This window comes from Lepidochelys kempii, chromosome 6 (assembly GCF_965140285.1).
Source record: "Lepidochelys kempii isolate rLepKem1 chromosome 6, rLepKem1.hap1, whole genome shotgun sequence".
Taxonomy (NCBI): Eukaryota; Metazoa; Chordata; order Testudines; family Cheloniidae; genus Lepidochelys; species Lepidochelys kempii.
Genome location: NC_136385.1, coordinates 113,115,356 through 113,142,304, shown reverse-complemented (window position 1 = coordinate 113,142,304; position 26,949 = coordinate 113,115,356). Strand labels below are relative to the sequence as shown.

General features: G+C 40.6%; 1 protein-coding gene and 1 long non-coding RNA gene across 7 annotated transcripts in view; both read left to right on the top strand.

The window, feature by feature from the left end:
- The window catches only part of CDC42BPB (CDC42 binding protein kinase beta), a 141,268-nt gene that overhangs the window by 11,829 nt on the left and 102,490 nt on the right, over positions 1-26,949 (top strand). For all 6 annotated transcript variants that reach the window (XR_012159573.2, XR_012159572.2, XM_073349716.2 and 3 more), the window contains exon 2: positions 25,592-25,683. Coding sequence is in view for 4 of the 6 variants with exons in the window: in XM_073349716.2 (XP_073205817.1) it covers positions 25,592-25,683 (92 nt within the window). In the remaining 2 variants the exon portion in view is untranslated. The remainder of the gene's footprint in view (positions 1-25,591; positions 25,684-26,949) is intronic.
- LOC140913916 (uncharacterized) lies at positions 8,937-11,433 on the top strand. Its single transcript, XR_012159695.2, has 2 exons — positions 8,937-9,569; positions 10,918-11,433. It is a non-coding gene; the product is annotated as an uncharacterized LOC140913916 (long non-coding RNA).

Here is a 26,949-nt window from a genome sequence, read left to right as displayed (position 1 = left end):
GGGGCGGAAGGATATCTCAGTGGTTTGAGAATTGGCCTGCTAAACCCAGGGTTGTGAGTTCAATCCCTGAGGGGGCCATTTGGGGATTGGCCCTGCTTTGAACAGGGGGTTGGACTAGATGACCTCCTGAGGGTCCCTTCCAACCCTGGTATTATATGTGCTATATTTCTGTGAGAAACTTGTCTGCCTTGTCACTTGAGTCTCTGTGATTGGGAAATACTGTTGGGGGGAGGGATAGGTCAGTGGTTTGAGCATTGGCCTGCTAAACCCAGGGTTGTGAGTTCAGTCCTTGAGGGGGCCATTTACGGATTTGGGGGATTGGTCCTGCTTTGAACAGGGGTTTGGACTAGATGACCTCCTGAGGGTCCCTTCCAACCCTGTTAGTCTATTGGTTTTTTCATAGAACCATATTGTATTTTAAGGAAAGACAGACTTTGTCACTTCTATCAGATGTGCAGAGTAGAACAATTAAAATTGTAAGAACTTTTCATATTTTGTAAATCATGAAATCTAATGCATCACTTCAAATATTTGTATTAGCTGTTACTTCAAATGTGTGCTCGGTAGTTGCAAAATAAATAGGACTATAAAGGTTTTATTGGAAAATGTGCTTGAGTAATTTACCTTTAGAACTCTGTGGGAATCCTATGAAAACACTCATTTATTGGAGACGAAAATGCGTGACAGCTGGTGGAAGATAATGGATTATCCCTTTGTGGGAGAGAGGAGTGGACAAGGCCTACTTTTAACTTCAACCTCCCCTTTCTCCAGCACTTAGAAACCAAGTGGACAGATTCCTGGTTCTTAAGAGCGAAGGATGTGATAAATGCGTTATACCACTTTTCTTTTAAAGCTTCATTATCGGTGAAAGAAGTCTAACTGGAGATAATTCACGGAAGAGGAAATCCTCAATAAATCTACTTCTGATCTTTTGCACTTATCCAGAAATACTACAAATCTGGAGAGAGACCTATCAGTATATGAATTAAGAGGCTGCAAGTACATCAGTTAGGAGTACTGGGAAATGTAGTACTTCCAAGTGCTTAATTGGAGACTAACTGATATAATTTACACTAAAAATTCAACTATGCTGTGTTTGTCACATCTAAAAAAACCTGTCAAATATATCCAAGAGGGAGAACTTAAAATAAGATTGTACACTAACTTGCCTTGTAAGCAAGCATTTTAAATAACAAAAAGATGAAAAATGGAGAGTCCAGAGGAGAGCAACAAAAATGATAAAAGATTAAGAAAACTTGAGTAAAGGTTTAAAAATGAAATCCGTGTGTGTTTAGTCTTGGGTAAAGAAGACTGAGGGGGAATCTGGTAAGCCTTCAGTTATGTCAAGGGCTATTATGAAGAGAACTGTGATCAATTGTTCTCCACATCTGCCAAAGTTAGGACAAGAGGAAAGGGGCTTAATCTGCAACAAAGGAGATTTAGGTTAGATGTTAGGAAAATCTTTCCAGCTATAAGGGTAGTTAAGTTCTGGAATAGGCTTCCAAGGGAGGTTGTGGAATCCCCATCATTGAAGGTTTTTAATTTTAAGACCAAATTGGACAAACACCTGTCAAGAATGGTGTATTTTTACTTGATCCTGTCTCAGCTCAGGGGCTGCATGAGAGAACATCTCGAGATCCCTTCCATCCTTGCATTATTGTGATTCTCAGTTTAGTCTCAAATTGTATATTGAAACTTCTGCAAGTGCTTTTCTTTTTTGTTTTGTTTTTTTTGTTTTTTAAAAGCAGGGTGTTTGGTGTGTTTTTCTACTGTAAATCAGTCTTTTCACTTATATGCTGTACCTCCATACCAAGCTGGGGCAATAAAGAATTTAGAATGACAACACTTCCTTGTAAAGGGAGCCTGCCAGCTCAGCATTCCATCAGTCTTTCCTGCAGATGGAATAATCCTTTACTGAATACACCTGGACTACTGCTGCAACTTTTCCATTACATTGTCAGGACAATGACAATCAGGAATAAGTTCTCCTTGCACCCATCAACTGATGCAAAATAGTTTAAGTTAGAATGTAGTTAGGGCAAAACTACTTTCAAAACTGTTGGAGAAAATATGATCACTTGTGTTCTATGCTAGGAAATTGGCCTGTTGTGAAATGAGGGATAAAGGAGTGAAATATCAACAAGAGAGCAGTTTATTTGGATCTTTGCAGGGCATGCATTGGGAGCAGCTACTAAGCTATCATGATTAGGATTTCAGATTTTAAACTCAAAGGTTTTTTAAAAAAAGTATAAACTATGCTCCAGAAGTACCCCATTCCTACTATTTGTTTGGAAGTGCTGAAATCTGTCCACGAGAGAGGTCTGAATTCTAAATATTTTCCAAGCTGTCTTGGAGTTTGGATCTTCAAAGGAGGTCAATTTATATGTGTATATAAATTGAAACCATCATAAACACTTGGATTCCCCCCTTTTGGGGGCGGAGGGAGGGGGGTATTTGAGGGAAACACAAGTAACTGTAGTTACAGGTTCAAAAAAGAACTAGATAAGTCCATGGAGTATAGGTGCATCAATGGCTATTGGCCAGAATGGGCAGGGATGCAAAAACCATGCTCTGAAGTGTCCCTAGCCTCTCCGCCAGAAACTGGGAATGGGCAGTGGGATGGATCACTTGATTACCAGTTCTGTTCATTCTCTCTGAAGCACCTGGCATTGGCCACTGTCTGAAGACAGGATACTGGGCTGGATGGGCCATTGGTCTGACCCAGTATGGCTGTTCTTATGGTCTTAGTTTACAGTTGGTGAATAGTTTTCAGCAGCTTGGTAACGTCACCATTTGGTAATGTTAAACTTGAGTGCTAGAAGAGAAGCCATAACAAAGTTAACATTGAGCAGTCTTTGTCATTGCACTGTTTCTTCACTATGGAAGTAATGTGTAGAAGTTTCCAGTCCTTAATTTTAAAGGTTGTACGAAACTGGCTGTTTAGATTACTTAGCAGTATATTATGAGCTTGGTTCTAGAATGTAAATTGAGTAAGACAATGCTACAGTTCTATAATTTTTTAAAACTTGAAGTCCATTATCCAACCTCATTTAGATGTTGTGGATTTCATATTGGTAGAGGTGCTGCAATGGCAGCCTTAGAGACTGACGTCCTTTATCTACAGTAAAGAGAGAGTTTGGACAACAAAAATGCACATTTACCTTCATTCCAGCACCAGTTTGCCTCAGCTCTGATCTTTAAGGGGTAGTTCTGGCTTTAGGCCCATCTCATTCTCTGCTGAAACTACTTATGAGGAGATCTGTTAGTGCTAGTTGTCATGAAAATCTGTGTCATGTGGTCACTGGTCCACAAGAACTAGACCAAAATCTACATCTCATGTCACATAGGATATTAAATTTTCCATGATAAAACCAAAATTCTCTTATAAGAAAACATAAAATCTGTGCTTTTCTGCGATTAAAATGAAATGCTGAACTTATTTTTCCTAGCCACAACATATGTAGGTATCAGTTGAACATAATGTTTTATTCAAGTTCAAAGCCTACCAGTGTCATCAATCATTATAATAAAATTAGTAGAATTTCAATTTGTATTTCTTACATATACTAAATACATCTCATTATTCTATATTTACAAAAATTGATTTTTTTTAAAATGCACAAAAAATTAAGCAAAAATTGCTTTCATATTAATATTCCTCACTTTGAGTTAGTACTGATTGTTAAAATAGAGTCGCAGCATTCCAGCCACATTTTCATCTTTCAGACATTGGGCACTGTGCAGAGAAAAGGACTCCAAGTTTGCTGAAACTTTTCGCTATCAAGCCCAGGTGGTGGCTTGGGCTGACCAAGGCTGACAGCCCGAGCCCTGCTGTCCAGGGCTGACAGCCCCAGTTCAGTTGACACGGCTAGTCGGATAATGGAGGCGGAGATAAACAGGGTTTTACTTTGTTTTTATTTTTTCACAAAATGTAAAAACTTACTCTTTGTAAAAATGCAAATTCCATGTCTTTCTGGTTTTTTTCCCTGTGGTAAATGGATTTCTAGGATCCCTGGTTATCATTTCTGGCCACATTGTTGACTTGAATTACATTTGCATTGGCAACCTACAGGTGGAAGGCTGTATTGTTGAATTCTTCAGTCCCTATATACCACTGGATATGGGTTAATGTGTAGAATAAAACAATCTAAATATTGTAATCTTAAGGAGAGAATAAGGTGACTAGAATAAGTTGTTAAAATTTCTTCCCAAAAACTTAGTGGAAAACTGGAAGTATGTACATTGGAGAAAAGAATTACGTAAACTCAATTCCGTATTACTCAGGTATCAAAAATAAAACTGTGAGCCTAAACTAGGATATGAAGAATGAGTAATCTGACTCTTTTAAATGAATGCGATGTGGGACTGAATAGGTTTTTATATGCAAGTAGAATACTTAAGAGCTAAAACAGTGACCAAATGGGAAACGTAGCTAAGGTTTCTTTAAGTGATATGGGAGATAAATCTTAATGCGAGGGGGAGAAGAGATAGCAGGGAGTTTAAATTTGTCGCGCCCCCCCCCCCCCCCCCCATGCAGATAGAGATGGCTTTAGCAAGTATACCGAGGTTTATTTTAAATTTAGGACTTTTTAGTGTTGTCTCCCTGCACTCTTTTTTTCTTTTCTCTCTTCCCCCCCCCCCCCCCCCCGGACTAGTTATGTTGACAGGAATGCCCTGTCCCAGCTGCCTGGAAGGCTGTACTGTCTCCATGTGGCAGATGATTGCTGGAAGGAAATGAACGAATCTTGATTCACTTACAGACCCTGGGAAGATTACCATTTCCAGCTTAAGTTGTCTTAAATTTTTCTGCTTCTTATACAAGTAAAAAAGAAGGAGACTGGAGGCCAACAGATCAGTGTAGAGGAGGATTTGGAACTGAGAGTCTGACACAAGCCTGCTTGGATTATAGGAGGTTCTACTTAAACTGAAGGGATTCTGACTTCTGATGGTCAAAATGGGTAGGTGGGCTTTAAACTAAGTAGGAAGAAGGAAGCTTTCACTTTAATCATCTGACATGCATTTCCAAGTCAACAGATGGAGTTTTGAAAGAAAAGATGAAGCACATTAACATACTGCATTATCAATACAAATGCAATAAGCATGGAAAATTAACAAGTCATGTTAAAATTATAAAACTAGAATTCATTCAGTTATAAAGAATATGATATTGTGGATGTAAAGGAAACTTGCTGAGATGATTCCCATCAGACCCTCACCCTGACAAGCCCTGGACCCCCCACGCTGAGTCCCAACCACCTTCACCTGGATACCCTGCAGAGTCCTATTGCCCCTGCACTCGGACCCCCCCAGTGAGCCCCTGTGCACCCCAATCTCCCACTGAGCCACCCACACCCAGATTGCCCCACACAGAAACCTCTCACCCCACACCAAGCACCTCCACACTTGGAGATCCTGCTGGGCTGAGCCTGCCCGCCCACACCTGGTGTGCCTGGCACATAGGGGAGGGCCCTAGGGTGTTTCTGTGGGAGGTCTGGCCCTTGCTCTGTGTCAAACTCAGGTGCAGCCTCACTGCCGAGTCCCTGTACCGGGGGGAAGAGGGGGCTTCAGGGTGATCTCCCACCTCAATGCAGCCAGTGGCCTGTGCTCCCCAGTGCCATGCTGGAGCGATATTTATTGACAGAACTTGCAGAATTTTAAAATATTGTGCACATAATTTTTAATTTTTTTTAAGCACAGAATTCCCTCAGGAGTAACACTTTGCAGCAACTTGGTTCCCTAATGACGTCACTGAGCGCCGTTGCTGTGCACAAACTGAGCACCCTTTCCCTGCAGTGCTTCCAGGCAGACACAGTGGGAGGCTGGTCCAGGGGATAGAGCCTAGGTTTCTGTGTAGTAATGCAACCAGACCAGCCATTAATGTTTTGATTAGTCAAATATTGACATTTGTAACTGTACCTTTAGAGTGATTTTTTTTTTTTTACAGTTGTCAGCAATAGTGTTTGGCTGTAGTAGTGTGACTTTGGTTTTTCTGTAACAACTGGTTGGGCAACAAAAGTTCATTTTACAGTTTTGAATAACTTCGTTTTATTTTGATGTGAGGTGATGAATGGAAGAATGGGATGAAGTGTAGAAATAAACTAAACAAATCTATTATATATTCCTTCTCCCTGAAATCTGTGCATTTCACAAAAATCATTGTGAATTTTGAGAAGTTCTGTAATGGATTTTACTAATGTTCTCCATAAAGTTAAAATTCTTTATTATGAGCCTCTGAATAACTTGAGCTACTGCAAATAGTCTAGGTACTGGCTGCAGTAGTTGCCTGTCACATGCCTTCATGGACTTTTGCCTGGGGCAGAGGTTTTACTTTTACTGACCTTTTTAATTAGAGCTCCAGCTGTAAGGAAATTCTGAAACTGGGTGTGTTACACCGTAGAAAATTCTGTTGTATAATGACTTTTAAGGGGAAGTGGGATGAACAGAAAGATGTGCCACATCTGTACTTAATGTGCTCATTGCTGTCTGACCCTCTTCAGATGAAAGTACAAGATATGTATATTTTAAATGCCCCTGTCTTGGTGCAGTGAAACACAACTTAGTTTACTTTAGCTCTTGACAGAGTTGCCAAAGAAATATTTGACACCTGATAAACTAGATTTCTCAAATTGTGTGCACCCCTGCTCTGCTTCAACAAAGAGTTCTAAAACTGAATTACAGAGTCACTAGAGAAGAGAACCTTTCCTAGATGCTCATTCTGTATAATAATACCGGCTATTTTCAATTAATAGTGGCTAAGTAGAGAGGTGGTTGGTGGTAAGATTTTTGAAAGTATATATTGCATATTTTATTCCTCTCAACCACCCTTTACTTGTTGTTTGTCTTAACTTGTGGGACAGTGGCTGGGTTTGATCTATATCTGGAAAAACTAAGGCTATGTCTATGCTGTGCACCTTAAGCGGCACAGCTGTGCCACTCTAGCTGTGCTGATGTAAGGTCTTCCGTGCAGCTCTCCTGCTGGCAAAATAAAACCACCTCAACAAGTGGTGGTAGCTTTGTTGATGGAAAGGTGTCTCCTGCTGATGAAGAGCTGTCCACAGCGGTGCTTTTCATCAGCAAAACGTTTGTCGGTCCGGCGTGTGTTTTTCACATCCCTTACCGACAAAAGTTTTACCGACGGAAGTCCAGTCTAGACATAGCCTTACTCATTGTGGGTGCTGCTGTGATGCAGACAAGTGATTGCTTTGTTTTTAATAGATTATTTTGTGGTTTTAAGGTTGATAAATCAAGCACAAACTCTGTCCCTTTGTAGGTACGCTGGGAATATAGTTGCTTAAATATAAATTTGTCAGTTTGGTATAGAATATAAAGTGAAGCGTTGTACATTGAGATACAGCATATGGTCATCAGAGTAGGCAAAATTTTTAGCTTGCAGTAAGACCTACAAATCAACCAAAGCTCAAAGAAAATCAGTTCAGTAATTTTAAAGTTGTAGACATTTAAATTTAAATTGTCCTGAGTCAGAAATGGCCAAATTTAGAAAATCACTCAATTTTGAGTCCACCTGAAAAAGAATGAAAACTCCAAATTTATTTTTAAACAATTCATAACTCTTAATACTACAGAACAGAAAGCTATAATTCACCTTGCTTTTTTAGAACATTATCATGTAATTTTGTGAAGTTGCAGGATTTTTAGTCCTATTGGCAGCTTCCTTTTAACAGAATGAAAGGGGTTGAATCATTGATATTCTGCTATCTGGAGTTCTACAGATTCATCCAGATGCATGGACCAGTCTTTGAAAGATTGTTGTACTTTAATTGACATCTTCTGAACTTATTACTGCCCCACAGTGCATTTGCCACTGTGTAGGAGACCTTTCAGGTTGAATTTGTCTACACTTCTGACACAGGGCCAAGTTTTCCAGAAATCCCTGACCTGTACAAATAATGGTATGTTATCTTAGATTGTATTGCATGCTGCTTCTAATCACAAAGAAACATGACAAGAAGCCACTTTTTCAAATGTGGCATAAGTTGGCTACAGGCAGACGTTAAGCTGTTTGCCCATATGTGGGATGGCAGAGACTTAGTCCCAGTTCATATGTGTATTCCAGAACTTCCTGGTCTCTGACTTGATTTGCAAATGCCGTTTTCAGCTGGGAATTACTCTATCAGGGAAAAAATGCTAGGAGAAAGTAAAAGGACTGAGTGTGAAATATAATAACTCATTGGATGCCATCATTTGCTTTGGGATGGGGAGGAAAATCTGCCCCTTTCTGTTGGATTAGGACTGCATTGTTAGCTCTTCTATCAATGAAGAGCCTTCTGCAATGCTTTCTTGCCATACCCAGGACTGAGAGTCAATTGTTACCCCTTGCCTCTAATGAGAGGAGGACTTGCTGGTGTTTAACTGATCTGTTAGCCACCCAAACAATGTCAGGGCTCTGCCAGTCCTAACTTTGTCTTGCAGTTTACCAGTAGGTGCGTCCCAGTAGGTGTATCCCACGTCCCATAGAAGAATTCCACCTGTAGTGTCCATCCCTTAATCACAAGACACTCACGCAACGGGAGGGCATACACACAAGTTTGTTTGGTTCAGCTGGGGGTCTGCTTCTATAGAACATCACAGCACTGAGATATATTAATAGTGAAAACAATCATAAGTTTATTAAAGTTTAAGATGAAGAGATACAGAGTCAGGATAGTAATGAAAACAAATGATTACGTATAAACAAAATAATAAAATGCAAAGCTGGATCTATACTTATCAATGGCTATCTTTCCTATTATAATAAAGTAGACCCCCCCCCCGAAAGGGTCAGTCTTTTGCAGAACTAGCTGGTTTCAGACAACCTGGGATCCAAGTGTTCTTGAAGCATGCCCCTCCATCAGGAATTTTCCTCAGTGAATGGATACTAAGACGTCTCTTTTTAGTCTCTCTATATTCTTCAAAGCTCTTGCCCCGCCCCCCCCTCCCCCAAGACAGGAAACCCCCTGTGGTTTAATTTTTCATGTCCTCCCATCCCCTTGTTAATGAAATATGTGAATTGGGCTCCTATTGTGTTGATTTACTATGCTTACTTTACATGTGAACCAAGATACATTCTTACTCCTGTCTGGAATAAACCTGTTTTTTCTCTTTGGTTGAGGACTGACTTTAAAATGTACTTTCAGTGCATATACACAACTCCTTAAATATTATCCGTACATACAGCATGCAATGATTGAGGATCACTATGACATAAGCTTTTATTAGAGACCTTACATTATTTTCTTTATGGATAAATATTGTGAAAGTGGTGTGCTGGCTGTAATGAGTTTATCAGGCCTGCCAAGAGTTGCTGTTACAGAACAATATACCCTTTGCCAGCTGGCATTGATGGGTTCTTAGGGTCACAGCTTCTTGGAGGCATCTGGCACCGGGTTGTTGAGGAACCAAGATAGAGGGAGGAGAATGCTGCCTTTCAGAACCATGTGAAGCACAGAGGTGAACCAGGACCTGGAGATGCCTTTTGACTCTTCCAGAATCACAAGACCTCCTCCTGGGATCTTGGACTCTAGAGATTATGGATGAGCAAGCTAAGGAGAAGATGAGGACTGCTACACAAGGTATATTCTCTATTCTCATTATTACTGATGTTCTTTCATGCTTGTGCGCTGGATGTCCTAAAGAATGTCACCATGACTGGGGGATGCATCCTCGTAAGAGGACATAAGCATCCTCCCCCTCCAGATTCATGGCGCTGCAACAGTACATGTAGCAATGTTTTTTTTTCTCTCTCTGACACTTCGGGTTTGGCAGCTTTCTCGTTTGCCCTTCTTCCCCTTCCCCTTTTTCCCCCAGATTACAGACCGTACTTATCTATGATTAAGTATAGAAAAAGTCAAAACAAGGGTATTTAATTGCAATAAGATACGTATTAGGTGTCATATCTCCCCTCCCCCAGGCATGTATACTACACTGAAGCTGTCAGCCTGTACATCAGACTAGTGCATCTGTTTGGCTGTCTGCTCATATCTAGTTGTGATTACATGTCATTCTGCTGGAAACACAGGCATAAGCATTCCTTGATAGCACGCTGCTCCGCATCAGCCACAGGCAGAGAGGGGTGGAATAATGGTTTTGTCCAAACTCGCTGCCAGCCAACAAGGCTGTGTCCTTAGTCTAGCAGAGAGCATACTACTTGAGCTATAATTTTTCCCTGGTTCTCTTGAATGATCTCATATCATCTTTGGTAAAGCCAGTGCTCTAGTTGGCAATCAGATTTATTGGGTAATGCTAACTTCCTCATCTGCGCACCCCCCCCCCCCGAAGCTCACTATGGATATGTCTACATGGGGGATAAAAAACCTGTGACTGGCCCAGTTCAGCTGACTCAGCTCATGGGGCTCAGGCTTTGGGGCTGAAAACTACTGTGTAGAAATTTTCTGGTACCTTGTGAGGATGGAGGGTCCCAGAGTTCAGGTTCCAGCCCAAGCCTGAATGTCTACACAGCAATTTTAGCTCCACAAGCCAGAATGAGCTGACCAGAGCCAGTTGTGGCCACACCAAGGGGCTTTTATCCCTGTGTAGACATACCCTATACTTTTCCAGTCCCTAAGTGTTCACTGTTACCATCTGTGAGAGTCGCTCAACTGCAGACTTATTATCCTTGCCCCTGCTCACTTCATTAGGTCCTTCCTTTCCCTTGATTGGAGTCTTGGATATACATCTTTCACCTGTTAGATCCTTTGTACTGAATGCATGTTGCTCCTATTCCCCTCTGAACCAGTTTCACCAAAAGTCAATTTAAAACTTGGAAGATATTTAGATTTATATCCTTACTACTTCACATCTAAGGACAGAGTGCCTAATAAACCACCAAAATTCAAAATTAAATAACTTTTACCATATTCTGTGATATGGATGCCTGTACCATAAGTAAGCCTATTAACCCCTCCTTATTTTACATTTCAGTGACTGCTTCTGCAAGAGGGTTATGACTAGGAAATACTGCAGTATCATAAAGCAGGAGAGGGAGTAGATGTGCTGGAACACAGAATGCTTAACCAGCCTGAAACTGGAAGAATAAGAGAAGATCTGTGTGTCTGCCTTCAGACAAACTGCAAAGGGATTCTAACAGAGTTACTTTGTGAAGAACAAACTGAATTTTTTTTGAATGTCAGCTTAGTGAAGCAGACTGGACTTCTACATAGAGTGCTTCCGCCGACGTGCACGGGCTGAAATTGTGGAAAAGCAGCATCACTTGCCCCATAACCTCAGCCATGCGGAACGCAATGCCATCCACAGCCTCAGAAACAACTCTGACATCATAATCAAAAAGGCTGACAAAGGAGGTGCTGTTGTCGTCATGAATAGGTCGGAATATGAACAAGAGGCTGCTCGGCAGCTCTCCAACAGAGTTTCTACAAGCCATTACCCTCTGATCCCACTGAGAGTTACCAAAAGCAACTACAGCATTTGCTCAAGAAACTTCCTGAAAAAGCACAAGATCAAATCCGCACAGACACACCCCTGGAACCCCGACCTGGGATATTCTATCTACTACCCAAGATCCATAAACCTGGAAATCCTGGGCGCCCCATCATCTCAGGCATTGGCACCCTGACAGCAGGATTGTCTGGCTATGTAGACTCCCTCCTCAGGCCCTACGCTACCAGCACTCCCAGCTACCTTCGAGACACCACTGACTTCCTGAGGAAACTACAATCCATCGGTGATCTTCCTGATAACACCATCCTGGCCACTATGGATGTAGAAGCCCTCTACACCAACATTCCACACAAAGATGGACTACAAGCCGTCAAGAACACTATCCCCGATAATGTCACGGCTAACCTGGTGGCTGAACTTTGTGACTTTGTCCTTACCCATAACTACTTCACATTTGGGGACAATGTATACCTTCAGATCAGCGGCACTGCTATGGGTACCTGCATGGCCCCACAGTATGCCAACATTTTTATGGCTGATTTAGAACAACGCTTCCTCAGCTCTCGTCCCCTAAAGCCCCTACTCTACTTGTGCTATATTGATGACATCTTCATCATCTGGACACATGGAAAAGAAGCCCTTGAGGAATTCCACCATGATTTCAACAACTTCCATCCCACCACCAACCTCAGCCTGGTCCAGTCCACACAAGAGATCCACTTCCTGGACACTACAGTGCTAATAAACAATGGTCACATAAACACCACCCTATACCGGAAACCTACTGACCGCTATTCCTACCTGCATGCCTCCAGCTTTCACCCTGACCACACCACATGATCCATCATCTACAGCCAAGCTCTGCGATACAACCGCATTTGCTCCAACCCCTCAGACAGAGACAAACACCTACAAGATCTCTGTCAAGCTTTCTTACAACTACAATACCCACCTGCAGAAGTAAAGAAACAGATTGATAGAGCCAGAAGAGTTCCCAGAAGTTACCTACTACAGGACAGGCCTAACAAAGAAAATAACAGAACGCCACTAGCCGTCACCTTCAGCCCCCAACTAAAACCCCTCCAACGCATTATTAAGGATCTACAACCTATCCTAAAGGATGACCCAACACTCTCACAAATCTTGGGAGACAGGCCAGTCCTTGCCTACAGACAGCCCCGCAACCTGAAGCAAATACTCACCAACAACCACATACCACACAACAGAACCACTAACCCAGGAACTTATCCTTGCAACAAAGCCCGTTGCCAACTGTGCCCACATATCTATTCAGGGGACACCATCACAGGGCCTAATAACATCAGCCACACTATCAGAGGCTCGTTCACCTGCACATCCACCAATGTGATATATGCCATCATGTGCCAGCAATGCCCCTCTGCCATGTACATTGGTCAAACTGGACAGTCTCTACGTAAAAGAATAAATGGACACAAATCAGATGTCAAGAATTATAACATTCATAAACCAGTCGGAGAACACTTCAATCTCTCTGGTCACGCGATCACAGACATGAAGGTCGCTATCTTAAAACAAAAAAACTTCAAATCCAGACTCCAGCGAGAAACTGCTGAATTGGAATTCATTTGCAAATTGGATACTATTAATTTAGGCTTAAATAGAGACTTGGAGTGGCTAAGTCATTATGCAAGGTAGCCTGTTTCCTCTTGTTTTTTCCTACCCCCCCCCCCCCCCAGATGTTCTGGTTTAACTTGGATTTTAACTTGAAGAGTGGTCAGTTTGGATGAGCTATTACCAGCAGGAGAGTGAGTTTGTGTGTGTATGGGGGTGGGGGGGATGTGAGAACCTGGATTTATGCAGGAAATAGCCCAGCTTGATTGTCATGCACATTGTGTAAAGAGTTGTCACTTTGGATGGGCTATCACCAGCAGGAGAGTGAATTTGTGTGGGGGGGTGGAGGGTGAGAAAACCTGGATTTGTGCTGGAAATCACTTTAGATAAGCTATTACCAGCAGGACAGTGGGGTGGGAATAGGTATTGTTTCATATTCTCTGTATATATATAAAGCCTGCTGCAGTTTCCACGATATTCATCTGAGGAAGTGAGCTGTAGCTCACGAAAGCTCATGCTCTAATAAATTGGTTAGTCTCTAAGGTGCCACAAGTCCTCCTTTTCTTTTTGCGAATACAGACTAACACGGCTGTTACTCTGAAGCTTAGTGAAGAAGACTCAAGCAATGGCCGACTATATCGATCATGGTAGCCGAATAGAGCAGCAAGAACAAGAGTTCACTGTAAACTTCTGAGGAAGTATGTGCAGGGCCAGAAGCAACTTGTATTATCCTATTCATAGGCCCCTGTTCATCAGTTACCAGCTCCTCAGCATAGTGGTGAGATCGTAGTAGCCCGTAATGGACTGCCTGATACTCACCTGCTTCCTCTTATGTATTCCCGTGACGCATTCTAACCCTGTTGAACAGCCAGACAAAGAAATCCTAGGCCAGTTTCTTCCTGTCCCTGTGGCTCAGAAACCATGTCTTGTTTTTATGTGGGGTTTTACATCATTATCTATTTCAGCAGGCCTGTATGTTTGGAGTGTTTAAATAAAGTTGTGTTTTAGCATTTTTCTGCATGTTTACAGATCATCAGGCATGCTTGGGTTTACCCTCAAGATCCGTCCTGTTCCTTGGGCCTCCATTTAAGATTAATTCAGCAGAAAATCATTGGACCCCTCTCTGACTGTTCAAAACGAAATCAGTCAAATGCTAGCACAAGCTGAGTCACAGCGCCAGCTTAATCCATATGCTCTGGGAATGCTCCTATGACAGTATGTTTTGGGTAGAACTTAACTGCAGTTAATTTTTTCCTATCAAATAAAATTGTGTTACAAGCTAAACATGTAATTTTAAAGCTAATGGATGTTAATTGGCAGTTGAATAAATTTGAAAATCTTTGGCTTACCAGAGCACTAATGCTAAAAGTCTAGTGCTATAAAAATGGTAATCCAAAAAATGATCAACAATTTAGGACTATAGGCCTCGTAAGCTTGGTCACCATGGAACAAATTGTATACTGTAACAGAAATACCAAAGAGAAATTCTCAGGTATGGCATGCTTTCCTGGAAGTATCTGAATGATCCTATTAAATCCAGGGGACCCCTTCTTGTCTCTCCCTCCTCTCTGACCACTTCCTTCCTTTCCTGTCTCTACCCCCCTCCTTAATTTTGCATCTATTTATTTTAAAATTTTACTTGAATTAGATTTTGATAAATTCTGTCTTTGTAAATTGTGTAATACAGTTTATACAAATAAATTTATATTTAACCACATTATATCCATGTTTCAAGTATCACTAAAGTTCGGTAGCAAACAGTTAATATACTATGGGAAGCTGATGTATACTTTATTTTCTCTCTGTATATTTTAAAAAATTAATAAAAAGCTAATAGAAAAAAAATAGTTCCGCTCATAATGTCTGCACCAAAAATCACAAATGTAAAGCCATGATAAATGTAAACACTGTTATAGGAGGGCAGATCCATTTTGCTGCCTCCAACCACCACCACAAGAAACAATAAGCATCAAATGCTAATATTTTACTGTGCCTCTTTCAAGCTTCAGTCAACCTCCATTCTGCTCTGTGTTTGTGAAATCTGAATACAAAGCATCTTTGATTTGTCTTGCACACTTGGTACAGGCGGCATCCCCAACAATCACAGCATCACTATGTGGTTTGCAGCAAGGCTCGCAGGCTGCCTCAGTTCAGTCTGTTAAGCACCTTGCTTTCACAAATGCTGTGCAGAATAGAACAGGTAGACATGAAACTCTAATAGCTGATCATACTGTCACTGTACCTTTGGAAGGTGCTCCCCACTGTATGCTTGGAAATCTTTTCTGGCTCTATAATTGCTGCTCAGTATCTTATGGGAAGACGACTGAGAATCCTTCTAAACTTCATACTTGTGCTGTTTGGAAAAACTGTCAGCAGTTCAAGTGGGTAGAACTCTCATGGAGGACACATTTCTCCCCCCCCCCCGTCTTTTCTCCCTAAAATATGGATAGTATAGAAGACTAAGTGTGGAGCAAGGCCTTTTTTTTACAAGCAGCCAGGCAAGGATTGAGGCGAATGGGAAGGCTCTTTATTTTATGAGGTGTGGAGACTGGAGAACTAGGGAGTGTCCCTATTCTCCAGCAATTGATGGTGAGTTCCAAAGGCATTGGATGTTGACTAGCCAAAAGCAGATATGAGAAATGGAACACCCTGCCACCATTCTTCAGCAGCCATGTTGGAGAGAGCGGATGTCTAGAATCTGATCAGGGTTGGGGTAGAAGTTTCTTCCTTCTATAGTTGCCTCAAGCTAGTAAGTGTCAATTTTCTCTGTCAAGCACTTAATTAGAATAATGTAGACTTTCTTGTTCAGTCTTTCTTCTTGTGTTAAGTTATATGCTCACAAACTGACGTGTGTGTGTGTGTGTGTGAAGAATCCATATTGATTAAGCATTGTGAGATTGCATCAAACTCACGAGAAGGGTCTTTATGCCCTTCAGGTTTTCCTAGGGTTTGTCTACACTGGCACTTCTTCAGCAAAACTTTTGTCCTTCAGGGGTGTTAAAAAACCACACGCCCTGAATTATAAAAGTTTTACTGATGAAAAGCACTGGTGTGCACAGCACTTTTGTCAGCCGCTGCTGCTTGTGGGGCGTGGAAGTTTTTTGTCAGCAGGAGAGCGCTCTCCTGCCTACAAACAGCAGCTACATTGTGCGCCTTTTAGCAGCTCAGCTGTGTTGCTAAAAGCCTCGTAGTGTAGCCATAGCCTTAGTTTAGTGCAGCCAGGAATGCCATATTGCTTCCTATAGTCTCAGACCACTATACATCATCTTGTTCCTGGTCCTGTTATAATTGTTCCTTTTTCCAAAACAAACTTAAATCTAAAAACTTGGTCTGAGACAGAGAAGAAGATAAATTCTTTTTAAATTTATACATTTCTCCATTGAGCATCACTGCCATGGAATAAAGTGAACGCGATGAAAAGCTTCTTATGCAGTGCACTTTATCTGTGAAACTCCATGAGCCAACCCCAGGTAAAAAAAAAATCTGAGGTATGTGCTATTTTCCCACATACTGTTGTGTTTCTGGCTCCCATGTGATTTATTTGTCCCCTAACAATTATTTTTTCTTACGTGATCTGCTATTTAGTGCATTTAAATAATATAGCAAGTAGTCAATTGGCATTTGTCCTTATGTATAGTAAGCCAAAAATGTTGTTCTTATTTCCTCCCCCTTCTTTTGATACTGCTACTGTCCAATTCTCCAAAAGAAGCTAGATTGATTTGGCTGGAATTAAATTGGCATATTGTTACATTGACTGTTTAGAACCATCTTTAATTCTTTAGTACTTGCCGCCATAACTCTTGATCTTTCTCGATTTCTTTTCATTTTGGGTGTAGAAGGCAGTGAATGGGACAGGCAGGGAGGCAGCCAGCCAACTGTTAGTGTTCAGCAGTATCGTTCATTAGCAAGCTGGCAGATACCAGGATACTGCTGCAGATTAATTTCTTCTGCATGGTGCTACAGTGTATGGATATTACAGGTTTTTTGTGCAAAAAAGTGCACTCAGTAGATAGCAATGAATATAGTTGCTGTGTCAAGGTGAAAGAAAACTTAATGTCTGATGTTGACCTTTGAGATTCTGCCAGCATATCTGATTAGTTTTGCTTATGAGATTACTGCCATGATGGCCATACTTTTTGTTTTGGACCACTTTTTAATAACATGGCCTTCTGCTCCAGCATGGCCATAACTATATCTTGTGTACATAGCATATTTCATTCCAGAGTTCTTCTGTAAACTGGTATACAGACTTTAAATACAGAATAGTTTCTCTCATCACTGACACACAGCCACTTCTGAGGTAAAATACAGCATCTGTTTAATAACCCACCGCAAATTACATAATGGTTTAGGTCAAAAAGTAAAGAATGATCCTATATCCACTTGAATCTGTATAGGGTTTTCATGTAAGCAGAATGTAATAACACAAATGTGATTTGATCAGGTGATTGGGATTATGAAAAGTGCCATGGGATGTTTTGATCATAAACGGTGAGGAACTTCATTTTACATCTTATTCAAAAGACTTTCCTGAAACTGGGCAGGACTCAAAACAAATCTTTCCTTAACACATCCTAATGGAAACTTAAACAATTTTTCCTGCCCACGCTATTTCAATCGGAAAATTATATTCCGGAAATAACCAGTGATTTTATAAATTCAGTTAGTAGTTGATTACTTCTTATAATCTAGTAAATATTATAGGTGATTGCAGGAAGTGCTACTAATTGATATCCAGAGGAACGTAATCATTTCTGTTGTCAGTGGAGTATTTTATTTGAATTTCGATCAGTGTGATTAACATAAATAAGTAGTCAGTGAAATTCCCAATTCAGAGATGAATTGCAATATACTTTTTGATATAAGCAAGTTGTATTAAAATGTCCTTTCAGAGCCATGGCTATTACTCGGGCTCTGGAAAGCGGAGGGTGGAAATGGATAATCTTCACCGCAGTTCTTCAGAACCCTGTAGGCAGAGTCTAGTCGGTTTGACTCTGCTGCAGCTTTGGAAAATGATGGGAAATCGGAGGCAGGCACTACTTCTTTCCTTAAGTAAGAAATGGAAAAACAAGAGGTCAGTAGAGGAGTAGATTAATAAAGACCCTGTGCAGCAGCCTGGAGGCTTTGTGGCTGGAGGGAAGAAAATTCAGCGAGAAGACCGGATCTGTGTCTCTTTCCCTCTGTCAGCCAGAGGGGGAGGGCTTCTAATTTATCAGACACTTACTAAAAGAAGGCTATAAAAGTTGGGGTAGAAATCCAAGCATACCCCAAAGTTACAGTCCTCTCATCCACTACTGCTGAGAAAAGGGCATGAGGAACCATGTCTTTGTTTGTTGGTGCCTAGCACCATAGGACCAGGGTCTCCAGGTGCTTCTGCAATAGACGATAAAAAATGGGCATTGCTCTTGGACAGTAAGGCCCCTTAGACTAGTGCTTTAGCTCTAGCTGTCTGATACATTTTTTCAAGACTTATAGTGTATATGTTTGAGTGGATAGAGGACAGAGCATGGTGTATGAAAAACATTGTGGGATCAACCAGAAAATTAGAATAGGGTGTTTGTGTATGTGACAAGTGGGTTGAGGAGTACGTGGGACAGTCAGCAAATAACGGGGGGATATGGGAGGAGGCAGCAGAGGACACAATACAGTTAGGGGAAAAAGTAATATATGGGGCAGAGGAAGAGAGAGAGAGAAAAGAGAACACAAGATAAAATCACAGAAAGATATACCACAATACTTTTTTTCCCCTTTCCAATAATAAAGTCAGCTAAGAAATAAAAGAAACAGTTTCACTTTGTAAAATATATTGGAGCTCTGATTGACACTATGCAATTAAATACAGTACAGGTTTATTTCTTTAAATTGCAGGAGGAGTAGATTGGTGAGAGGGAATGAGGAGGAGCAGGTATTTTTCACCCTGAATAGTAAGCTGGTCTTGGGCTCCCAAGTGGTGGATACATTTTTCAAGCCCGGGATACATGTATACATACTGTAACTTGTTAAACCTGTCTAAGTATTGTACTAATAGCAATATCACAGAAATGTTGTTGTTTTCTTTTGAAAGGGTGCATTGAGGGCAAACAGGAACCTACATTCTTGAAGTCAAGAATGAAGAAAAGTTAAGGGAGTTTAAGTAAAAATGTTTCCATATCCTCTTCATCCTTCCCCTTCAAAAACACCCCCCTCTCTGCCTCTACCATATATCAATGAAAGGCCCAAAGACGGAAACATCCTTTATATTGTCTGGTGTGTATCTCTGATTTGTGTCCTATTTCTTTAGGCTATAAACTCCTCTGGAAAAGGGCTTTCTACTTGTCTTTCATGGTGCCAAGCACACTTAGGTTTATTTCTCTAAGTAGATGGTATAAGGAGTGTGGTGAAGAAGCAGGCAGGTGAGCTTAAGTTCAGACAAATCAGACTGGGGTGTTACTATTGTAAGTTGAATATGGCTTCTGAAACTTTGTTACAAGATCCTTGTTTTAGATATGCACCTACTTTCTGTATCAACCGTATACTTTGTGACATGAATTTTGATTTTCTCACAATACTCCACCATACTTTGTGTAAAGGAGAAAATGAAAATATATTCTTCTATAACTGAAAAGGTTGAAAAATTCTTTAGATGGATTTGCTGGGATTGTTAAAATTAGATTAGTATAATAATAAAAAAAAACTTTACTTTTTTTAGTTTGCTGCTAATTTTGTGTGGTGTACCTTTGAATCTACTTAAGAATTTACCAACTCTGAATAACTTAAACCACATCCCCATATTCACAGCATCTGAAAGTGCATTTCATTTACTCAAGTTACATTTCCTTTTTGCACAAACAAGAAATAGCTGCTTAAATGGTTATAGTAGGGCAAGGTATGTTAGCAACAAGGAGGTCAGGGAAATTGCGGGACCCTTACTGAGTGGGGGAGGCAACCTAGTGACAGATGGTATGGAAAAAGCTGAAGTACTCAATGCTTTTTTTGCCTTGGTCTTCACAGACAAAGTCAGCTCCCAGACTGCTACATTGGGCAGCACGGTATGGGGAGGGGGTGAGCAGCCCTCAGTGGTGAAAGAACAAGTTAAGGACTATTTAGAAAAGCTGGACATGCACAAGTCCATGGGGCCAGATGCAATACATCCAAGGGTGCTGAGAGAGTTGTCTGAGATTGCAGAGCCATTGGCCATTATCTTTGAAAACTTGTGGTGGTCGGGGAGGTCCGGGACAATTGGAAAAAGGCAAATACAGTGCCCATCTTCTTTTAAAAAAAAAAAAAGGGGGGGGGAGGAGAATCCGGGGAACTACAGACCAGTCAGCCCCACCTTGGTCCCTGGAAAATTCATGGAGCAAATCCTCAAGGAATCCATTTTGAAGCACTTGGAGGAGAGGAAGGTGGTCAGGAACAGTCAGCATGGATTCACCACGGGCAAGTCATGCCTGACCAACCTGATTGCCTTCTGTGATGAGATAACTGGCTCTGTGGGTATGGGGAAAGTGGTGGACGTGATATACCTTGACTTTAGCAAAGCTTTTGATGCGGTCTCCCATAGTATTCTTGCCAGCAAGTTAAAGAAGTATGGACTGGATGAATGGACTATAAGGTAGATAGAAAGCTGGCTAGATCGTCGAGCTCAATGGGAAGTGATCAATGGCTTGATGTCTAGTTGGCAGCCAGTATCAAGTGGAGTGCCCCAGGGGTCAGTCCTGGGTCCAGTTTTGTTAAACGTCTTCATTAATGATCTGGATGATGGGATGGATTGCACCCTCAGCAAGCTTGCAGACGACACTAAGCTTGGGGAAGAGGTAGATATACTGGAGGGGAGCGATAGGGTCCAGAGTGACCTAGACAAATTAGAGGTTTGGGCCAAAAGAAATCGTATCAGGTTCAACAAGGACAAGAGTCCTGCACTTAGGATGGAAGAATCCCATGCACTGCTACAGGCTGGTGATGGACTGGCTAAGCAGCAGCTCTGCAGAAAAGGACCTGGGGATTACGGTGGACGAGAAGCTCGATATGAGTCAACAGTGTGCCCTTGTTGCCCAGAAGGCTAACGGCATATGGGGCTGCATTAGTAGGAGCATTGCCACCAGATCAAGGGAAATGATTATTCCCCTATATTCAACACTGATGATGCCACATCCAGACTACTGCATCCAGTTTTGCCCCCTCCCCAATACAGAAAGGAAGGGGACAAAAAGGGAGAAAGTCCAGTGGAGGGCAATGAAAATGATTAGGGGGCTGGGGCCTTGTCTACGCTGCGGGTGGAGATCAGTCTAGTTATGCAATTTCAGCTACATAGCTGAAGTCGACATTCTTAGATCTACTTACCACGGGGTCCAAACTATGCTATGTCAACGGGAGATGCTCTCCTGTCGACTCCCCTTGCACTTCTCATTCACGTGGAATACAGGAGTTGATGGGAAAGCGATCTGCGGTTGATTTAGCAGGTCTTCACTAGACCCGCTAAAGCGGCCAGCAATGCATTGATCTCTGGTAAGTGTAGACAACCCCTAACGGAAGAGAAGAGTGAGGGAGGATTTGATAACAGCCTTCAGCTACCTGAAGGGGGGTTCCAAATAGGATGGAGTTAGGCTGTTCTCAGTGATGACAGAACAAGGAGCAATGGTCTCAAGTTGCTGTGCGGGAGGTCTAGGTTGGATATTGGGAAAAACTATTTCACTAGGAAGGTGGCGAAGCACTGGAATGAGTTACTTAGGGAGGTGGTGGAATCTCCTTCCTTGAAGGTTTTTAAGGCCCGGCTTGACAAAGCCCTGGTGTGGAAGATTTAGCTGGGGTTGGTCCTGCTTTGAGCAGGGGGTTGGAATAGATGACCTCCTGAGGTCTCTTCTAACCCTAATCTCCTATAATTCTAAGAAGGAAGGAAAGAAAATTCCTTGAAATTCTCTGGTGTGGCGGGGAAGTGGATAATGGTATGTATGATGGAAAAGTTGTTTAACTTGAAAGTAGGGTATGTTAGGATTATCATACTCATACATTTATGACAATATCAATAAAAATATGTAGTATGTGTTATGGTCTGAAAGCATATATGACTTATTTTCTGAAATTTAATGCCTTCTCCTACAAGACCTCATAAGACACCTATTACTTATTGGATATCGAAACATAGGTACATCTTTTGTGCTCCCCCATCTCTCTGAATAAATATCCATCTGTCTCTGTTCTTAGATTGTGAACTCCTTGGGATGGGGACTTTTTTTTTTATTCTGTGTTTGTACAGTACCTAGCACAGTGGGATCCTGATCCACAGCTAGGCCTCCTAGGTGATACACACACACACACACACACACTCATTTATATAAATAAAATAATTGGGCAACAGTTTGAGGGAGGGAAGAAATATATTTATTCAAACTTTATAGTATATAGAGTGCACATCTCAAGTTCTGTTCACCCTTTACAAAGCCTTAAAAGTACATTCATGCATAAACAGTCCAGATAATGCCACCCTGACAGCAATATGAGTAACAAAAGTTAGTAATCCATACCATAATTCATGCTACCATTTAATGATATGAAATACTTCATAATGTATTACCTTTATTTCAATATTTATCATAAGCCATTTCCAATTTACGTAATCAAAATTAGATATAAAAAAAGTAGAACAGTGCACTTAACTCATACCAGATCTATAGAGAGAACTCTTATCGGTTTCCCTATTTATAGAATGGAGATTGACACTTGCCTTCCTTTGTAACATGCGTTGTGGCCTATGAATGAAAAAGCCTAAAGATCTTTTCAATAATAAAAATAGCACAGTGGTTGGTATGTCACAATGCATCATCCTGATGAGTACAGTGGAGGCAACCTAACCATACATTAGGAGATGAGTAGGAACTTGCTCTGTAATCTTACCAGGCATATGCATGCTACTAAATCACATCCCTGGGGGGATGGGGCACTAAAAACATGTAAAAGTAGAACCAAGACAAGAAAATTGGAAGATATTTCAATTTAATATCATAAAGAAATAACTAGTGTGCAAGCCAACATAAAAGCAAAGGTACATGCAGATATAAACAACGTTCTAGTCCAAAATAAAGCAATAAAATAACTTTCCAAGAAAATTCTTAATGATGTTACAGACAGCTTTTCTTATGTTGGTTAGTCTGCTGCTGGAGTATGTTTGTCCAAATTCTTTACCAACCATTGTAATATGTTCTCAAACTGAATAGTGTCCATAGTAAAAAATATAACTGTCTTCCCACAGTGATCTGAGTTCTGCTGGTACCAAATAATAACCTTAGACCAGAGCTCCAGGATGTATTATTTAAATAAGTGGAGGTTCATTTTTCAGCAGGAGAGGCAAATAGTCAGTGAAGAATCTTGCAGAAGAACCTTCATGCATTAGATCTCCAGCTTGCTGCAGTTTTTAAAATTATCAGTACTACTACTTATTGGTTCAGATCCTCAGCTGATGTGAATTGGTTTAGCTCCATTGACTTCAGTGGAGTTTTGCTGAGGAATTGCCCCTTGAACTGTGTTTACGGTAGTGTCTACCAGCCCCAATTGAGATCAGGATGTGTTGTTCTAGATATTTGTCTCATGCAGAGGTGCATATCAGTAGAACTGTGAATTGAGGGTTCTGATCCTCAGTTTCCTTGTTTTGGAAGAAGGGGTAGTACCATCAAACTGAATGGAGGTGGTGGCTATGGGTAAAAACATCCAACTTTTCTACACAGAGTTGTCCCAGGTACCAACAGGGGAATTTAGCAGTTCTCCAATAGAGAGATTTTCTCTTTTATTTTATTAGACAGTAGATCAATTTTTGGTTTGAGAATTTGGTTTTCCTTGGTTAAACCTAACTACAGTACTATAATCTGCAATTGGGACTTTCAGATCTGTGCTCATCCTACATATTTGTCAGATTTCAGATTCTGGACACAAAACTATCATCTACTGCAGCCACCTTTTCCTCTAAGGAATTCTATTTGGGTTATTAGCTCATTACTTATGCTGTGATGTCAGCTTTTTACAGCTAAATCTGAGTCTGGGCTCAGTCAAAACCAGTGATAGTTGATGTGTGGTGCTTCATCCTGCTACAGGTGAAAATAAGTTTTGTTGGGGTTGAAATTTCTATGTCTAATAATTACCAATAAAGTGTGTTTTATGGTGTGGTGGAAAGAAGGGAAATTTTATCTTTTACAAATTAAAGCGGAGACAGTAATAAAATCTCTAGACGACCTCAAGTAGTTCTTTCATAGTCCAGTCAGCACCAAGTTAAACTTTTTCTCTCCTTTCTTTGTCTTTCTTTTCTTAATACTTACCAGGTTAAATGGTGAAAATACAGAGCCTATTATCTAGAACTCGGATCCTCATGTATGCACAATGCAAGGAATCCCTTTAATATCAGTATTCTACATTACGGGGGAGTGGGGGGGGAATCTCCTACATATAGTGTAGCTCAGTAGTTCTCAAACTTTTGTACTGGTGACCCCTTTCACATAGCAACCCTCTGAGCGCGCGCCCCCCCCATAAATTAAAAACATTTTTTATATATTTAACACCATTATAAATGCTGGTTAAAAAGTGGGGTTTGGGGTGGAGGCTGACAGTTCATGACCCCCCTCCATGTAATAACCTCGGGACCCCCTGTGTGGTCCTGAACCCCTGGTGTAGCTGAATGTTTCAGTGTTTATGGAGGACAAGTAAGAAAAATCAAGGGGAGTATGTCTAGGGATCACAGGTTAACTCCTAAGCTACAGACTTCAAAGCTAGATCCCAAGAGGGACCCCAATCAAGTCACCGTAACTGTTGATAGAAGAAAAGAGCCAAAAGCTCAAAAAAAGCCTAAGTTCTAAAGCAGACACATGCATTCTGGGAGAAGATTACTTTATTGTTCTTGAGTGCGGTATGCACCTGTCCTCTGAAAGTGGGTTATAAAAATTTAGCTTGTGGAGGTTGAGTTGATCATTGCAAATGAAGTTAGACCATTTTGAATAAGGTTCCTTTCTGTGTGATGACTAAATAGTGTACTGAATTTTCTTCTTGGTTTACCAGTAGAGTTGACTTAACTTTAACGTTAACCTTCCCCACTGAAACAATACGTAATTCCTGAAATATTTAAGAAAACTCATGCCCTGTATATACTTGCTTATCCTTAGTTGATGAATCAAATTATAAAATCTTCAGTGAACTAACCTCGTATGCATGTGTATTCTATGTCAGTACTTAAACAGTAACCTACAGAGCACTTTTGGGTGTTTGTGCTGGCTGCTCTTTATCAACAGGGCAATAGACTGCTTTATGATAATATTTAATGCCCGACTAATTCCGACAACATTTTCATATAATTTTTAGAGAACTAAATAAATGTCCTTGTATGTGTATGGTTGATAGAGGGGGAATGCAAAAATAATCTCTATTAAAAAAGGTTTGAAATTATTCTGTAGATGTACACTGTGTAATCAGTATTTTACATCTTAATTTTCTAGATCTTTCTTGGGTTGCTTATATTTATATTTTAAACATATGTTCTTGATGAAAAGCCAAAGTTCTAAAAGTAACTTTGACATAGAACTGTAGATATTTCATTTTTAATTTGTTATACTTCCATGTGTTATAATTTTAATTTTTACTTTTTTAACAGCAAAACCATTTACACAATTGGTGAAGGAAATGCAACTTCATCGAGATGACTTTGAAATTATAAAAGTAATTGGAAGAGGTGCATTTGGCGAGGTAAGATGTCTGCAATTCATCGTTAGATACTCTGAACAATGTTAGTTATTGGTAAAATATATTGTATAATATGCATGTGTTGGATTTGTTTTTCTGCAACTGGTCTGTATCTGTCATAATAAGGAAAAAGGGTTAATGTAGAAAGGTATGATTTACAAAAAAATTCTAATGGAGGAATATTAGCTATGCAGTAGTGATAGGGATCTTGGGAACCAAGACATACCAGCTAATAATACTTCGGTTTTTTAGACAACTTACTTTCTAACAATATTGGATTACTTAAACTATGGAAGAAGCTGCCCAGGGATATGTTTTCCTATTTTATTAAACTGATGTCAATTAAAAGCTAAATCAGTTTTTGCTCCAGAATTATGTCAGTCTGAAGAGACTAGAGGTACAACCAATTCTATCCATCAGGGAACAGTACCTGCTGGTTGACAAATTCACCATAATGTTTGGTGGATTTTCTCTATAGTGGAGAGAAGAAATACCCTGCTAATTCTATTTTGAAACAAACTACAGCTCCTTCAGCTATATATTGAACGTATGCCTTTTAGCATCTCTCAATCGTGGAGAATTAAAAAAAATCTGTTTCAGAAGGTAAGCCTTGGGGAAAGACTGTGTCCTCCAGTATATTTATGGGGTCAGACAACACAGCTCAGACAGAATCCACTGCTCGAGTAGAACACTGTTGGGAATGAGACAATACTTTTGTGAAAGAGAATGCATTAGTAAATCATCTGTTTCCTGGAAATGCTTACAAAAACACTTCTAATGTTTCATATGTGATGGCTGTACTATAGTTGACTAATTGGCTGCTTTTCACATTAGGAAGGGAAACCAGTGTGCTTCCCTCTGACAATTCTAGAAGGTCCACCTAGTTTTTCTCCTCAATCATTCTTATTTATTACAGGCTAAACAGGCATTGCAACAAGAAGTCTGCCTTAGGGAAATGGATAGAGAGAGAGCAAGTGCATTAATCAATAAAGAAACTTTGAAAACATATACCAGATTAATCTGATAAATTGGTTGCCGGCTCTTCTGATGCTTTCAAAAAGAAGGGCGTTGGAAGTGGGATAAGTCTATCGATCAGATTCTTGTTCTGCATTAGATGAGGAACTTTTCAGTTCAAGTTTAAAGGGCTATGACTGTAATGATATTTGATATGATCTAAAAGTCTTAGGCTGTGTCATGAGTACAAATAGATCAAAAATGTTTTCCAGTGTATTTGTTAAAAAAGAATCTTGTAACCTCTCTTGACTTGGT